Source organism: Heterodontus francisci, chromosome 5 (assembly GCF_036365525.1).
Source record: "Heterodontus francisci isolate sHetFra1 chromosome 5, sHetFra1.hap1, whole genome shotgun sequence".
Taxonomy (NCBI): domain Eukaryota; kingdom Metazoa; phylum Chordata; class Chondrichthyes; order Heterodontiformes; family Heterodontidae; genus Heterodontus; species Heterodontus francisci.
In genome coordinates, this window is record NC_090375.1 from 82,415,933 (window position 1) to 82,433,855 (window position 17,923).

The following is a 17,923-nucleotide window of genomic DNA, read 5'->3' on the forward strand; positions in this document are numbered from 1 at the left end:
ATTCCAGATTTTTATTAATCAATTGAATTTAAATTCCACCAGCTTCTGTGGTGGGTATTAGCAGGGGCCTCTGGATTACGAGTTCAGTGACATTACTACTATGCCACCATCTCCCCCGCTCTGTTATGATGTTGCTGCTTTCCAACTTTTCATCTTGGTTTGGCTATAAGCCATATTGTCTCCTGCATCCTCTGTTTATCCATTCACGTTGATCAGAGTCATTAACATGCAATAGCTCCTTTCAATTTCAAAGGAGTTCTCCCCGTTTCAGACGAGGTTAACGTGTCTTGTCCTTGCAGAAGAGTTTGTGGATTTCCAGTACAGGAGGGGTCACATTACCTCTACTCTAGATTTGCTGTGTATAAGCGTCCATGCCCTTGTGAATTTGTTTAGTAGTTGACTTTTTAAAATTCATAATTCTTCCATTTCATTGTTTATTTCATCATAGTTCTTTCCATGCATGACAACTGGCATTCATCTTACTGTTCTATCATACATTATTTTTGTTAGAATTTAAATAATGTACACTGTAAAGGAGTTGGCTCATTAAATATTAATTGTGCTCTGTGGAGATAAAGTGTAGTTTCCATTTTATATTTTTGTTTCATTACCAGGCAGATTGCCAATAAAGTACTCTTGAAGGCTCCTTTGGGTTCAAGCAGAATTTTGTTCAGCAGGAAAGAGTTCCAATGGGTGTTGTTATATGAAAAAAGGGAAAAAACATAAAAATCCCACATAGGCATTTAAAATTAAATGAAAATTTCATAAAAGGTCCAAGCTGGATTACTTCATCTAAGATGGCTGATTCAGCCAACCAAATATTTTTCTACAATTTCATATAGTATAAAAACACATGTACATTGACTCCACGGTTGAGAGGTACTTAGTCAATAGAGCACTTTGGAATTGTTATTTTTGTGATGTGGGGAAATGCAGCAGCCAATGCATGCAGCAAGAATACAGTAATGGGATAATTGACCAATCAAACTGTTGTAATTATGCTGATTGAGGAACAAGTGTTGGCCAGGACACAGGAGAACTCCCTGGTCTTCAAATCATGCAATGGCATTTTGTGTTACATCCACCGGATAGGGCAGACAAACTGAAGCTGGAAAATTGGAATAAATAAATACAATGTATACCAATTGATTTAACATCTCATCCAAAAGCTTGTAGGCAGACAAAGTAACATTCTTACTAATTTAGTGCATGAAAATTAAACATCATGCAGGACTTTTATATTGTGTTAAGCACTGTAGGCCTTTGAACCTGTAAAAGGTGCCATAATAAGCACAATAAAGCAAATAATTATCAATTGTCAACATGTTGAGTTTTTAAATCTTTATGGGCCATTGAGATGAAATGTTTTTCCAAAGGAAGAAAAGGAAATCTATGACTTTTAAAAAACAAAGCATTCCAGGTTCCAACAACCCCAACATACGAATTAGGAGCAGAAGTAGGCCACTTGGCTCCTCAAGCCTGCTCCGCCATTTGATAAAATCATAGCTGATCTGATTGCAGCCTCAACTCTACTTTCCTGCTATAACCTTTTACTTCCTGGTCAATCAAGACTCTATCTAACTCAGCCTTAAAACTATTCAATGGCCCTGCCTCCACTGCTCTTGAGGGAACAGAATTCCACAGACTAACGACCCTCAGAAAATTTTCTCATCTCCGCCTTAAATGGGAGACCCCAAATATAGTGCTTTCCTATTCTTCCTTCCCAAGTGGACAAATTCACATTTTCCTACATTATACTCCATCCGCCAAATTTTTTCCCACTCACTTAAACTACCTATATCCCTTTGCAGACTCTATGTCCTCTTCATAGCTTGCTCTACTACCTATCTTTGTGTCATCAACAAATTTAGCAACCATACATTTGGTCCCGTCATCCAAATCATTGATATAGATTGTAAATCGTTGAGGCCCCAGCATTGATCCCTGTGGCACTCCACTAGTTACAGCTTGCCAACCTGAAAACAACCCATTTATCCCTACTCTCTGCTCCTGTTAGCTAATCAATCCTCTACCTATTCTAATATTTAATGCGCTACACCATGAGCTCTTATTTTGTGTAGTAAGCTTTGATGTGGCACCTGATCAAATGCCTTTTGAAAGTCCATGTATACCACATCAACTGCATTGCGCTCATCAACCCTCTCTGTCACCTCCTCAAAAAACTCCAGCAAGTTAGTTAAACATTATTTTCCCTTAAGAAATCCATGCTGGCTTTCTTTAACCTGCGCATATGGGACTGCCTCCTATTCTTTTGCCAGTCATGCAAATCTGTGCCCTCAGGTTACCGACTGCTCTATTAGAAAGTTTCTCCTTACCTACCCTATCAAAACCATTCATAATTTTGAATACCTCTATAAAACTTATGTTTCTCTGCTCCAAGGAGAATAAACACAGCTTCTCTAGACTCACATCACTGTAGTCCCATAGTCCTGGTACCTTTCCAGCAAATCTCTTCTGCATTCTCTCTAATGCCTTAGCAACCTAGTGTGGTGCCCAGAATTGAACACAATAACCCAGGCTTAACCACAGTGTTTTAGAAAGGCTTAGTATAACTTTGCTTTTGTACTCTAGCTCCTATTAATAAAGCCAAGGATGCTATACTTTTTTTCCTTGAAACAGCATTCTGAACTTGTCCTGTCACTTTCAAAGATTTGTGTATGTACACCCCAGGTCTCTCTGATTCTGCACCCCCTTTAAAATTGTACCACTTAGTTCATATTGTCCCTCCTCATTCTTCCTACCAAAATGGAATACTTCACACTTTTCTGCGTTAAATTTCACCCGTTATATGGCTACCCATTTCATTAGTCTATGTCTTCATGAAGCCTGGTACTATCCTCCTCATTGATTACATTCCGAGTTTCATATCATCTGTAACCTTTTGAAATTATGCCCTGTATATTCAAGTCCAGGTCATTGATATATATTGAACCAATTAATGGCTGTCATACCAACATTTGGGGAACGTCACTGCATACTTCCAACCAGTCTGGAAAAAAAAATGCTCAGTACTCTGTTTTCTATCCCTTAGCCAGGCGCTTACCCATTGTCTCCCGAGATAAGGAGGCCAAAGAAGCCAACTTTGTATCCAAACTGCAACTGCCTTTTAATCCCCTGGGCTTCAATTTTGCTAACAACACTATTATGTGGTACTTTGTCAAACACCTTTTGAGAGTCCATATTCCAGTCCAAGATCTGAATTACCCTCCAACCCCTTCCATCCCTTCAAAGTACTCAAGGGCAGAATGCATTTAAAGAACAAAGTGATTCTTGACAACGCAGCCGGCAGGAACGTCATCTGAATGCGCCAACCTGCGCACATGCGCAAACGGGCTCCTGCTCTCTGCGCGTGCGCTGCGTTCTGCATTGCCAGGACCGATTGACGCATGCGCGAATGACATCATAGCCAAAATTGCCAAGACAGGTACACGCATGCACAGATGACGTCATCGCATAACGCGGGAGAGAGCGGGGTGTGGGGGAGAGAGCGGGGTGTGGGGGAGAGAGCGGGGTGTGGGGGAGAGAGCGGGGTGTGGGGGAGAGAGCGGGGTGTGGGGGAGAGAGCGGGGTGTGGGGGAGAGAGCGGGGTGTGGGGGAGAGAGCGGGTGTGGGGGAGAGAGCGGGGTGTGGGGGAGAGAGCGGGGTGTGGGGGAGAGAGCGGGGTGTGGGGGAGAGAGCGGGGTGTGGGGGAGAGAGCGGGGTGTGGGGGAGAGAGCGGGGTGTGGGGGAGAGAGCGGGGTGTGGGGGAGAGAGCGGGGTGTGGGGGAGAGAGCGGGGTGTGGGGGAGAGAGCGGGGTGTGGGGGAGAGAGCGGGGTGTGGGGGAGAGAGCGGGGTGTGGGGGAGAGAGCGGGGTGTGGGGGAGAGAGCGGGGTGTGGGGGAGAGAGCGGGGTGTGGGGGAGAGAGCGGGGTGTGGGGGAGAGAGCGGGGTGTGGGGGAGAGAGCGGGGTGTGGGGGAGAGAGCGGGGTGTGGGGGAGAGAGCGGGGTGTGGGGGAGAGAGCGGGGTGTGGGGGAGAGAGCGGGGTGTGGGGGAGAGAGCGGGGTGTGGGGGAGAGAGCGGGGTGTGGGGGAGAGAGCGGGGTGTGGGGGAGAGAGCGGGGTGTGGGGGAGAGAGCGGGGTGTGGGGGAGAGAGCGGGGTGTGGGGGAGAGAGCGGGGTGTGGGGGAGAGAGCGGGGTGTGGGGGAGAGAGCGGGGTGTGGGGGAGAGAGCGGGGTGTGGGGAGAGAGCGGGGTGTGGGGAGAGAGCGGGGTGTGGGGGAGAGAGCGGGGTGTGGGGGAGAGAGCGGGGTGTGGGGGAGAGAGCGGGGTGTGGGGGAGAGAGCGGGGTGTGGGGGAGAGAGCGGGGTGTGGGGGAGAGAGCGGGGTGTGGGGGAGAGAGCGGGGTGTGGGGGAGAGAGCGGGGTGTGGGGGAGAGAGCGGGGTGTGGGGGAGAGAGCGGGGTGTGGGGGAGAGAGCGGGGTGTGGGGGAGAGAGCGGGGTGTGGGGGAGAGAGCGGGGTGTGGGGGAGAGAGCGGGGTGTGGGGGAGAGAGCGGGGTGTGGGGGAGAGAGCGGGGTGTGGGGGAGAGAGCGGGGTGTGGGGGAGAGAGCGGGGTGTGGGGGAGAGAGCGGGGTGTGGGGGAGAGAGCGGGGTGTGGGGGAGAGAGCGGGGTGTGGGGGAGAGAGCGGGGTGTGGGGGAGAGAGCGGGGTGTGGGGGAGAGAGCGGGGTGTGGGGGAGAGAGCGGGGTGTGGGGGAGAGAGCGGGGTGTGGGGGAGAGAGCGGGGTGTGGGGGAGAGAGCGGGGTGTGGGGGAGAGAGCGGGGTGTGGGGGAGAGAGCGGGGTGTGGGGGAGAGAGCGGGGTGTGGGGGAGAGAGCGGGGTGTGGGGGAGAGAGCGGGGTGTGGGGGAGAGAGCGGGGTGTGGGGGAGAGAGCGGGGTGTGGGGGAGAGAGCGGGGTGTGGGGGAGAGAGCGGGGTGTGGGGGAGAGAGCGGGGTGTGGGGGAGAGAGCGGGGTGTGGGGGAGAGAGCGGGGTGTGGGGGAGAGAGCGGGGTGTGGGGGAGAGAGCGGGGTGTGGGGGAGAGAGCGGGGTGTGGGGGAGAGAGCGGGGTGTGGGGGAGAGAGCGGGGTGTGGGGGAGAGAGCGGGGTGTGGGGGAGAGAGCGGGGTGTGGGGGAGAGAGCGGGGTGTGGGGGAGAGAGCGGGGTGTGGGGGAGAGAGCGGGGTGTGGGGAGAGAGCGGGGTGTGGGGGAGAGAGCGGGGTGTGGGGGAGAGAGCGGGGTGTGGGGGAGAGAGCGGGGTGTGGGGGAGAGAGCGGGGTGTGGGGGGAGAGAGCGGGGTGTGGGGGAGAGAGCGGGGTGTGGGGGAGAGAGCGGGGTGTGGGGGAGAGAGCGGGGTGTGGGGGAGAGAGCGGGGTGTGGGGGAGAGAGCGGGGTGTGGGGGAGAGAGCGGGGTGTGGGGGAGAGAGCGCGGTGTGGGGGAGAGAGCGCGGTGTGGGGGAGAGAGCGCGGTGTGGGGGAGAGCGCGCGGTGTGGGGGAGAGCGCGCGGTGTGGGGGAGAGAGCGCGGTGTGGGGGAGAGAGCGCGGGGTGGGGAGAGAGCGCGGTGTGGGGGAGAGAGCGCGGTGTGGGGGAGAGAGCGCGGTGTGGGGGAGAGAGCGCGGTGTGGGGGAGAGAGCGCGGTGTGGGGGAGAGAGCGCGGTGTGGGGGAGAGAGCGCGGTGTGGGGGAGAGAGCGCGGTGTGGGGGAGAGAGCGCGGTGTGGGGGAGAGAGCGCGGTGTGGGGGAGAGAGCGCGGTGTGGGGGAGAGAGCGCGGTGTGGGGGAGAGAGCGCGGTGTGGGGGAGAGAGCGCGGTGTGGGGGAGAGAGCGCGGTGTGGGGGAGAGAGCGCGGTGTGGGGGAGAGAGCGCGGTGTGGGGGAGAGAGCGCGGTGTGGGGGAGAGAGCGCGGTGTGGGGGAGAGAGCGCGGTGTGGGGGAGAGAGCGCGGTGTGGGGGAGAGAGCGCGGTGTGGGGGAGAGAGCGCGGTGTGGGGGAGAGAGCGCGGTGTGGGGGAGAGAGCGCGGTGTGGGGGAGAGAGCGCGGTGTGGGGGAGAGAGCGCGGTGTGGGGAGAGAGCGCGGTGTGGGGGAGAGAGCGCGGTGTGGGGGAGAGAGCGCGGTGTGGGGGAGAGAGCGCGGTGTGGGGGAGAGAGCGCGGTGTGGGGGAGAGAGCGCGGTGTGGGGGAGAGAGCGCGGTGTGGGGGAGAGAGCGCGGTGTGGGGGAGAGAGCGCGGTGTGGGGGAGAGAGCGCGGTGTGGGGGAGAGAGCGCGGTGTGGGGGAGAGAGCGCGGTGTGGGGGAGAGAGCGCGGTGTGGGGGAGAGAGCGCGGTGTGGGGGAGAGAGCGCGGTGTGGGGGAGAGAGCGCGGTGTGGGGGAGAGAGCGCGGTGTGGGGGAGAGAGCGCGGTGTGGGGGAGAGAGCGCGGTGTGGGGGAGAGAGCGCGGTGTGGGGGAGAGAGCGCGGTGTGGGGGAGAGAGCGCGGTGTGGGGGAGAGAGCGCGGTGTGGGGGAGAGAGCGCGGTGTGGGGGAGAGAGCGCGGTGTGGGGGAGAGAGCGCGGTGTGGGGGAGAGAGCGCGGTGTGGGGGAGAGAGCGCGGTGTGGGGGAGAGAGCGCGGTGTGGGGGAGAGAGCGCGGTGTGGGGGAGAGAGCGCGGTGTGGGGGAGAGAGCGCGGTGTGGGGGAGAGAGCGCGGTGTGGGGGAGAGAGCGCGGTGTGGGGGAGAGAGCGCGGTGTGGGGGAGAGAGCGCGGTGTGGGGGAGAGAGCGCGGTGTGGGGGAGAGAGCGCGGTGTGGGGGAGAGAGCGGGGAGTAGGGGAGAAGCGGGGAGTAGGGGAGAAGCAGGGAGAGGTCGGGGTGTGGGGGAGAAGCGGGGAGTAGAGGAAAAGCGGGGAGACAGCAGGGAATGGGGAGAAGCAGGGAGAGAGCGGGGTGTGGGGGAGAAGCAGGGAGAGATCGGGGTGTGGGGAGAAGTGGGGAATAGAGGAAAAGCGGGGAGACAGCAGGGAATGGGGAGAAGCGGGGAGAGAGCAGGGTGTGGGGGAGAAGCCGGGAGTAGGGGAGAGAGCGGGTTGTGGGGGAGAAGCGGGGAGAGAGCGGGGTATGGGGGAGAAGCGGGGAGAGAGCGGGGTATGGGGGAGAATTCCCCTCCCTCCCCTCCAGATCTCCCACTCTCTCCGGCCATTTCTCCCCCCCTCCCCAGCCCCCTCTCCGTCCATTCTCATCACCCGCTCTCTCTGGCCATTCCCCACCACCCCTCCCCCCACCTGCCCTCTCCGGCCATTCCCCAGCCAGCTGTTCTCTCTGGCCATTGTGTGCTGCCATGTGTTTACGTTGCCATAGTGTGATTATTTGAGCAGCGCCATCTTTAGTCCTGGCAGCTGGCTGAACGTCGCTTGCTGTGACATTTTAGTTCAACAGGCTGCATTTGTGCATGTGCCAGTGCAGTGCCACTTAGTGGCTGCATTGTCAGCAAACGAGGCCTTTAAAGAAACAACTGTGGGAAGATGTGGTAAATCAAAGAGTAGATTCAAGGCAAGAGATAAAGGTATTAATATGGGAAAAGATAAACAGACTGTGACAGGAAGGGACTGAGTACAAATCTAAGAGCAAGTCAGTTGACAAGGCTCGAGGATACAAAAATAATAAAAGGACAAAACTAAAAGCTCTGTATCTGAATGCACGTAGCATTCGAAACAAAACAGATGAACTGATAGTACAAATAGACATAAATATGATCTGATAGCCATTATAGAGACATGGCTGCAGGATGACATAGATTGAGACCTGACTATTGAAAGGTACATGACATTTAGGAAGGACAGGAAGCTAGGAAAAGGTGGAGGGGTGGCTCTGTTAATCAACAATGGCATTAGCACAATAGAGAGGGATGATCAAAGTTCAGGAAACCAGGGTATAAAAGCAGTTTGAGTCGAGTTGAGAAATAATAAAGGCAAGAAGTCACTTGTAGGAGTGGTGTACAGGCCCCCTTAACAGTAACCACATGGTAGGATGGGGTATAAAGGAAGAAATAATGGGTGCTTGTCAGAAAGGTATGGTGATAATCATGGGGGATTTTAATCTACATATAGATTGGAAAAATCAGATGGGCAAAGGTAGTCTAGATGAGGAGTACATAGAATGTTTTTGGTATAGTTTCTTAGAGCACGTTCTGGAGTCAACCAGAGAGCAGGCTATACTAGACCTGGTATTGTGCAACAAGTTGGATTAATTAATGATCTCATAGTGAAGGCACCCGCAATCATAATATGATTGAATTTTACATTCAGTTTGAAGGAGAGAAGAGTGGGTCCAAGACTAGTACTTTAAACTTCAATAAGAGCAATTATGAGGACATGAAAGCAGAGCTAGCAAAAATGAACTGACAAAGTAGGTTAAGGGATAGGTCAATAGGGATGCAGTGGCTGACATTTAAGGGGATATTTCAGAATATGTGGAATGGATACATTCCAACGAGAAAGAAAAATTCCAAGGGGAGGACCCACCATCTGTGGTTAACTAAAGAAGTTAAAGATAGTATCAAACTTAAAGGAAAAGCATATCATTGCGCAAAGATGGATGGCTGGTCAGAAGATTGGGCAGAATATAAAAAGCAGCAAAGAATGACAAAGGGTAAAAGGACTAAAAGACTGGAGGGAAAAATTAGAGTATAAGGGAAAGCTTGTGAGAAATATAAAGACAGTAAGAGTTTCTATAGATATTTAAAAAAGAAAAGTTAACAAATTAAGTGTTGGTCCTATAGAAAGTGAGTCTGGGGAATTAATAATGGAAAATAAGGAGATGGCAGATGAATTGAACAGGAATTTTGCATCGGTCTTCACCATAGAGGATAGAAGCAACATCCCAGAAATAGCTATAAATCAGGAAATGGAAGGGAGGGAGGAACTCAAGATAATTACAAATCAGCAGGGAAGTGGCATTGAGCAAATTGCTGAAACTGTGGACTGACAAGTTCCTGGGTCCTGATGGACTTCATCCTAGGGCCTTAGGGAAGTGTCCATTGGGTAGTTGATGCATCGGTCTTCATATTCCAAAATTCACTAGATTCGGGAAACGTTCCATTAGATTGGAAAATAGCAAATGTAACTCCTTTATTCAAAAAGGGAGCGGAGACAGAAAGCAGGAAATTACAGTCCAGTTAGCTTAACATCTGTCACAGGGAAAATGTTAGAAAAAATTGTTAAAGATGTTATAGCAGAGCACTTAGAAAGATTCAAGGTAATCAGGCAGAGTCAACATGGTTTGGTGAAAGAGAAATTACATTTAACCAATTTATTGGAATTCTTTGAAGCAGTAACATGCACTGTGGATAAAGGGGAACCGGTGGATGTACTGTACTTAGATTTCCTGAGGGTATTTGATAAGGTTATAACCATCAAAGGTTATTGCAGAAAATAAAAGCTCATGGTGTAGGGGGTGACATATTGGCATGGACAGAAGATTGGCTAGATAACAGGAAACAGAGAGTAGGCATAAATGACAAAATGCATTGAGTGGTATGCCACAGTGATCAGTGCTGGGGCCTCAACGTTTGACAATCTATACAAATGACTTGGATGAAGGGACCGAAGGTATGGTTGATAAAATTGCTGATGACACAAAGATAGGCAGGAAAGTAAGTTGTAAGGAAGCTGTAAAGGGATATAGATAGGTTAACTGAGTGGGCAGAGATCTGGCAAAAGGAGTATAATGTGGGAAAATGTGAAATTGCCCATTTTGTCAGGAAGAATAAAAAAACATCTTATCTAAATGGTGAGAGATTGCAGAGCTCTGAGATGCAGAGGGATCTGGGTGTCCTAGTGCATGAATCCCAAAAGGTTAGCATGTAGATACAGCAAGTAATTAGGAAAGCTAATAGAATGTTATCATTTATCGTGAGGGGAATCAAATACAAAAGTAGGGAGGTTATGCTTCAGCTATACAGGGCATTGGTGAGACCACATCTGGAGTACTGCGTACAATATTGGTCTCATTTAAGGAAGGATGTAAATACATTGGAAGCTGTTCACAGAAGGTTTACTAGACTAATACCTGGAATGGGCGAGTTATCTTAGGAGGAAAGATTGGACAGGCTAGGCTTATATCCGCTGGAGTTTAGAAGAGTAAGAGGCGACTTGATTGAAACATACAAGATTCTGAGGGCTGTTGACAGGGTGGATGTGGAAAGGATGTTTCCTCCTGTGGGAGAATCTAGAACTAGGGGCCACTGTTTAAAAATAAGGGGTCGCCCATTTAAGACAGAGATAAGGAGAAATTCTTTTTTCAGAAGCTCATGAGTCTTTGGAACTCTCTTCCTCAAAAGGCGGTGGAAGCAGAGTCTTTGAACATGTTTAAGGAAGAGGTAGGTAGATTGTTGATAAGTAAGGGGGTGAAAGGTTATTGTGGGTAGGTGGGAATATGGAGTTTAGGTTACAATCTGATCAGCCATGATCTTACCGAATGGCGAAGCAGGCTCCAGGGACCGTGTGGCCTACGCCTGTGCCTAATTCATATGTCCGTACACTGGGATGCATTGCATGCCACCAACTAGTGGGATAGAGGAGAAAATTTGCACGGAAATTAGAGGTGAAAGAACAGTGGATAGTAGGGGACTTCAATTATCCTAGTTTCGACTGGGATATTAAAAGTGCAGGGGTGCAAAGAGTTTCTGAAGTATACGCAGGAGAATTTTCTTGAGCAGTACATTTCCAGTCCACCAAGGAAACAGACACTGCTGGATCTGGTTCTGGGGAACAAGGTGGGTCAAGAGGATCAAGTGTCAGCAGGGGAACATTTTTAAGGAACAGAGATTATTGTATCATAAGGTTCGGCTTAACTATGAAAAAGGACAATGAGCAATCTAGAGTAAAAATACTTAATTGGAAGAGGGACACATTCAGTGGGTTGAGAAGGTTGACAGGCAAAACTGTAATCCAACAATGGGCTGCCTTTGAGGAGGAGATGGTTTGGGCACAGTTGAGGTACATTCTCACGAACGGGAAAGGTAGGGCAACCAAAGCCAGAGCTCCCTGCATGGCGAAGGAGATAGAGAGCAGAAAGAGCGGGTGTATGACAGATCTCAGGTTGTTAATAACAAGTGAGAAATAGGTTGAATATTAAAAGTTCAGAGGGGAAGTGAAAAAAGGGAAAAGGTATAAGAGAATGGCAGCTAACAGGGAATCCAGATAAATCTTAAAGCAGTTACTAGAAAGGATGACTATACTTAAAAGTTGATCAGTCACCAGGACCAGATGGCAAACATCCAAAGAGGCTGAGGGATGTAAAGGTGAAATTTTAACAGTACCAGCCACAATCTTCCAATTCTCCATATATGGGTGCTGCCAGGGGGCTGGAGAATTGCAAATGTTACACTCTTGTTCAAAAACAAATGTAAGCATAAATCAGCAACTACAGGCGAGTCAGTTTAACCACAGCAGTTTTTGAAATAATAATCCAGGACAAGTGCGGATTAATGAAGGATAGACAGCATGGATTTGTTAAAGGCAAATCCTGTTTAACTTGATTGACTTTTTTTTTAATGAGGTAACAGATAGGGTAATGTATGTATAGGGTAATGTATACGGTAATGATAGGATAATATATGTACTTTCAAAAGGTGTTTGATAAAGTGGCACATTATGGGTTTCAATTTTGCTGACAAGCCTATGTAAGAAAAGGGACAGTAGCAGCATGAATACAAAGTTGGCTCAGTAACAAGAAACTGAGTAAAGCTGCTTTTCAGAGGAAGGTATACAGTGGTGCTCCCCACTTTTCTTGATCTATATTACCGTCTGAGACTTAGGTATACAGGGCACAATTTCAAAATTTGCAGATGACACAAAACTTGGAAGTATAAGTAACTGTGGAGGATAGTGATAGACATCAAGAGGACATGGGCTGGTGGAATGGGCAGACACGTGACAGATACAATTTATTGCAGAGTGATGCAAAGTGATACAATTTGCTGGGAAGAACGAGGACAGTCAACACAAACTAAAGGGTTCAATTCTTAAGCGGGTTCAGGAACAGCAACATCTGCGGGCGTATGTGCGTTAACAGGAGAGAGGCGGCGTCCATCAGGCCGCACTCCAGCCCTGAATCGAGTGGCACTACTCACCGACCGGAGTCTGCTATCCCAGGCCAACCAGTGATCTGCGGCGCCAGGGTATCGTAACGGTTAGGGGGGATCCTGACTTAGAGGCGTTCAGTCATAATAATGTCCTTTAGGGAAGGAAATCTGCTGTCTTTATCTGGTCTGGCCGACATGTGACTCCAGACCCACAGCATTGTGGTTAACTCTTACATGCCCACTGAAATGGCCGAGCAAGCCACTCAGTTGTACCTAACCGCTACAAAGTCAATAAAAAGGAATGAAACCAGACGGACCACCCGGCATCGACCGAGGCACCGGAAACGACGACGGCAAACCCAGCCCTGTCGACCCTGCAAAGTCCTCCTTACTAACATCTGGGGGCTTGTGCCAAAGTTGGGAGAGCTGCCCCACAGACTAGTCAAGCAACAGCTTGACATGGTCATACTCACAGAATCATACCTTACAGACAATGTCCCAGAAACTGCCATCACCATCCCCGGGTATGTCCTGTCCCACCGGCAGGACAGACCTACCAGAGGTGGTGGCACAGTGGTACACAGTAGGGAGGGAGTTGCCCTGGGAGTCCTCAACATCGACTCCGGACCCCATGAAGTCTCATGGCATCAGGTCAAACATGGGCAAGGTAACCTCCTACTGATTACCGCCTACCGCCCTCCCTCAGCTGATGACTCAGTACGCCTCCATGTTGAACACCACTTGGAGGAAGCACTGAGGGTGGCAAGGGCACAAAATGTACTCTGGGTGGGGGACTTCAATGTCGATCACCAAGAGTGGCTCGGTAGCACCACTACTGACCGAGCCCTAAAGGACATAGCTGCTAGACTGGGTCTGCGGCAGGTGGTGGGGGAACCAACAAGAGGGAAGAACATACTTGACCTCGTCCTCACCAATCTGCCAGCCGCAAATCTTTCTGTCCATGACAGTATTGGTAGGAGTGACCACCGGACAGTCCTTGTGGAGACTAAGTCCTGCCTTCACATTGAGGATACCGCCCATCGTGTTGTGTGGCACTAACACCGTGCTAAATGGGATAGATTTTGAACAGATCTAGCAATGCAAAACTGGACATCCATGAGGCGCTGTGGGCCATCAGCAGCAGCAGAATTGTACTCAACCACAATCTGTAGCCTCATTGCCCGGCATATCCCCCACTCTACCATTACCATCAAGCCAGGAGACCAACCCTGGTTCAATGAAGAGTGCAGGAGGGCATGCCAGGAGCAGCATCAGGCATACCTCAAAATGAGGTGTCAACCTGGTGAAGCTACAACCCAGGTCTACTTGCATGCCAAACTGCGTAAGCAGCATGCGATAGACAGAGCTAAGCGATCCCATAACCAACGGATCAGATTTAAGCTCTGCAGTCCTGCCACATCCAGCCGTGAATGGCGGTGGACAATTAAACAACTAACTGGAGGTGGCGGCTCCACAAATATCCCCATCCTCAATGATGGGGGAGCCCAGCACATCAGTGCAAAAGATAAGGCTGAAGCATTTGCAACAATCTTCAGCCAGAAGTGCCGAGTTGATGATCCATCTCGGCCTCCTCCTGAAGTCCCCAGCATCACAGATGCCAGACTTTAGCCAATTCGATTCACTCCGCGTGATATCAAGAAATGATTGAAGGCACTGGATACTGCAAAGGCTATGGGCCCTGACAATATTTCAGCAATAGTACTGAAGACCTGTGCTCCAGAACTTGCCGCGCCTCTAGCCAAGCTGTTCCAGTACAGCTACAACACTGGCATCTACCCTGCAATATGGAAAATTGCCCAGGGATGTCCTGTACACAAAAAGCAGGACAAGTCCAACCCGGCCAACTACTGCCCCATTAGCCTACTCTCAATCATCAGTAAAGTGATGGAAGGTGTCATCAACAGTGCCATCAAGCGGCACTCGCTTAGCAATAACCTGCTCAGTGATGCTCAGTTTGGGTTCCGCCAAAGCCACTCAGTTCCTGACCTCATTACAGTCTTGGTTCAAACATGGACAAAAGAGCGGAACTCAAGAGGTGAGGTGAGAGTGACTGCCCTTGACATCAAGGCAGCATTTGACAGAGTATGGCATCAAGGAGCCCTAGCAAAACTGAGGTCAATGGGAATCAATGGGGTAAACCCTCCGCTGGCTGGAGTCATACCTAGCACAAAGGAAGATGGTTGTGGTTGTTGGAGGTCAATCATCTGAGCTCCAGGACATCAGTGCAGGAGTTCCTCAGGGTAGTGTCCTCGGCCCAACCATCTTCAGATGCTTCATCAATGACCTTCCTTCAATCAAAAGGTCAGAAGTGGGGATGTTCGCTGATGATTGCACAATGTTCAGCACCATTTGTGACTCCTCAGATACTGAATCAGTCAGTGTAGAATTGCAGCAAGACCTGGACAATATCCAGCCTTGGGCTGATAAGTGGCAAGTAACATTCGCGCCACACAAGTGCCAGGCAATGACCATCTCCAACAAGAGAGAATCTAACCATCTCCCCTTGACATTCAACGGCATTACCATTGCTGAATCCCCACTAACATCATCCTGGGGGCTACCATTGGCCAGAAACTGAACTGGAGTAGCCATATAAATACTGTGGTTACAAGAGCAGGTCAGAGGCTGGGAATCCTGAGGCGAGTTACTCACCTCCTGACTCCCCAAAGCCTGTCCACCATCTACAAGGCACAAGTCAGGAGTGTGATGGAATACTCTCCACTTGCCTGGATGGGTGCAGCTCCAACAACACTCAAGAAGCTCGACACCATCCAGGACAAAGCGGCCCGCTTGATTGGCACCCCATCTACAAACATTCACTCCCTCTACCACCAACGCACAATGGCAGCAGGGTGTACCATCTACAAGATGTACTGCAGCAATGCACCAAGGCTCCTTAGACAGCACCTTCCAAACCCGCGACCTCTACCACCTAGAAGGACAAGGCCAGCAAATACATGGGAACACCACCACCTGCAAGTTTCCCTCCAAGTCACACACCATCCTGACCTGGAACTATATCGCCGTTCCTTCACTGTCACTGGGTCAAAATCCTGGAACTCCCTTCCTAACAGCACTGTGGGTGTACCTACCCCACATGGACTGCAGTGGTTCAAGAAGGCAGCTCACCACCACCTTCTCAAGGGCAATTAGGGATGGGCAATAAATGCTGGCCTGGCCGGCGACGCCCACATCCCATGAATGAATTTAAAAAAAAAATATGTGCACAAAGGTCTGAAGGTGGCAGGGCAGGTTGAGAAGGTGGTTCCAAAGGCATTTTGGATCCTGAGCTTTGTAAATAGAGGCATAAAATACAAAAGCAAGGAAGTTACAATGAACCTTTATAAAACACTGGTTCAGCCTCAACTGGAGCACTGCATCCAATTCTGGACACCACACTTTGGGAAGGTGCAAAGATTGCAGAAAAGATTTACAAGAATGGTTCCAGGGATAAAGTTACGTAGATAGATTGAAGAAGCTGGGGTTGTTCTCCTGATACAGAAGAGCAGGTTGAGAGAAGATTTGATAGAGGTGTTCAAAATCGTGAGGGGGCCAGATAAAGTAGAGAGAAACTGTTCCTACTGGCAGAAGGGTCGAGAACCAGAGGACACAGATTTGAAGTGATTGGCAAAAGAACCAAAGGTGACATGATGAAAAACTTTTTATGCAACTAGTGGTTACTAACTGCAATGCACTGCCTGGAGGTGTGGTAGAGACAGCTTTCAAAAAGGGAATTGGATAAGCAAGGTCAAGATGGACAGAATGGTCGCCTTCAGTGTTGAAACTATTCGATGATTCTATGATTAGTTTATCAAACACAAACTGCCTTTGGAAAATCAGGGCTGACTTTCACTTATTAGCCTGCACACTTCCAAATGCCAATTAATTTTGCCCTGGATTACTGTCTCAATGTTTTCCCCACCATTAATGTTAGGATGACTGGCCTGTAGTTGCTGGGATATCCCTCTCCCCTTTTTCAAACACGCATGTAACATTTGCAACCCTCCAGTCCTCTGGCATCACCCCCATATCCCAGGAGGACTGGAAGATTGTTGTACGTGCTCTGTTAGTTTTAACCCTGTTTCTATAATGCAGTGCCCAAAAGTACTGTGAAACATTATTTAGACCCATCTAAAACTAGTATGTAGATCTGAGACTACATTATTAAAAGGATATTAAAGCTACAGAGAGCATGCTCTTAAAGAGAAAAGTTGAAAGATAACAGCTTGTGTCGTGAAAAGTCTAGTGGGTCTGAATTGCCCCTTCAAAATACTTTTGAGTCTGATAGTAAAACAGATGTAAAATTCACTGAATTGATCTAAAAGTATTTTTCTGAGAAACCCATCTGATGTAGAACACAAAATAAAGTAAACTGGGTTGGGAAAATTCTCTATGCTTCATTGCCCTCCAACCAAGGTGGTGTAGTTACTTTTCCTTACCTAGTCCTGACTATATGATAGTTGTTATCAGCCAAGTAGACTGGGTGAGAAAAATAAACTCAATTGACAGAAAAAAATCACGCTCCCCAAAATATATGTCCAAATACAGATTTCACAGCTTTTATGTCTATCTTCCATACTCTTATACTACCATGACACTATAATCTGGAGGGCAAAGACACTAACTGCTTCTGAAATGACAAGAAGAACCCACAGCATGAATAATACAGTAAAATACAGCCACAATATAGAAAACAAGTACAACAAATATGATGAGAATCAAATTTCAAAAAGCTTCACTATTTGCGCTGGAGAAAAACTGGCTCAGTTTAACCTCTTCAAAATTGTTCAGATCCAATGATATACAATTAAAACGATTATTTCATAACCACAAATATTTAGCGGGCATGAATTCAGCTGAAATGAAAGCAGAAGCCAAAATCAAGAGGCAGTCAGATAGGCTTCTGGCAAATGAAACTAATTTGGGGTGTGGGATAATTTTAAACTATGGAACAGGACAGATGGAGTACAAAACAGAAAATGCTGAAAATACTCAACAAGTCCGGCAGCATTTGTGGAGAGGGAAACAGGATTAACATTTCAGGTTTGAGAGATTCAGATTTACTGTCCCCATCAGCAGGCTTTTATCAGAATAGGTAAAACAAATTAAACTTACTGAAACAACAGAAGATCCTTGGTTGAGTTCAAACTCCAGAAAGCTGAGTTTTCCCTGAAACTGAGGAATCTCACCATCATCTTCAGCCGTACTTTTAATTGTAACCACCAACTTGCCACAAATATCTTCTCCAGCTGCATTGTTATATTCGTCCTAATTGCAAAGAACAAATGTAAAGGTAGCTTGTATGCAATACTTTATCAAATGTCTTAAGCAAATACGGTCTAAATATTCATTCAAGTGAATACAAGTGTCTGCAAGTAAATTTGAAATGTTTTTTTTTTTAAAGAGGAGGGCGAGAGGGAATGAATGAAAACAAGTGAAAAAAACTGACCAGAAGTAACACTTTATTCAGGGCCCAGTAATTTGGGGTGCAGGTGTGGTAAAACAATCCCCAGCCCCAACCTCTCTGCCACTTTTTCCGTTCTGAGCTCTTTACCCTATCCCACCCCTAATTCTCCCCTGTAAAATCTTAGTTGTTCACTAAACCCCAAATTCCACCACCCTGAGATACCCCTCCCCCTTTCCTCCCTCAGTCTCTGCAATGAGCAGCTCTCCATGCCTCGAAATTCACTTACCTTCTGTCCTCCCTCCAAATATTTATTTTTGTTTCATGGGATGCGGATGTTGCTGGCAAGGCCAGCATTTGTTGCCCATCCCTAATTACCCTAGAGAAGGTGGTGATGAGCTGCCTT

At 49.2% G+C, this 17,923-nt stretch overlaps 1 protein-coding gene across 1 annotated transcript in view; it reads right to left on the reverse strand.

Annotated features, from left to right (window-relative positions):
- The window catches only part of smchd1 (structural maintenance of chromosomes flexible hinge domain containing 1), a 268,185-nt gene that overhangs the window by 49,334 nt on the left and 200,928 nt on the right, over window positions 1-17,923 (reverse strand). The window contains exon 37 of the mRNA XM_068031705.1: window positions 17,229-17,381. Within this exon, the coding sequence (XP_067887806.1) occupies window positions 17,229-17,381 (153 nt within the window). The remainder of the gene's footprint in view (window positions 1-17,228; window positions 17,382-17,923) is intronic.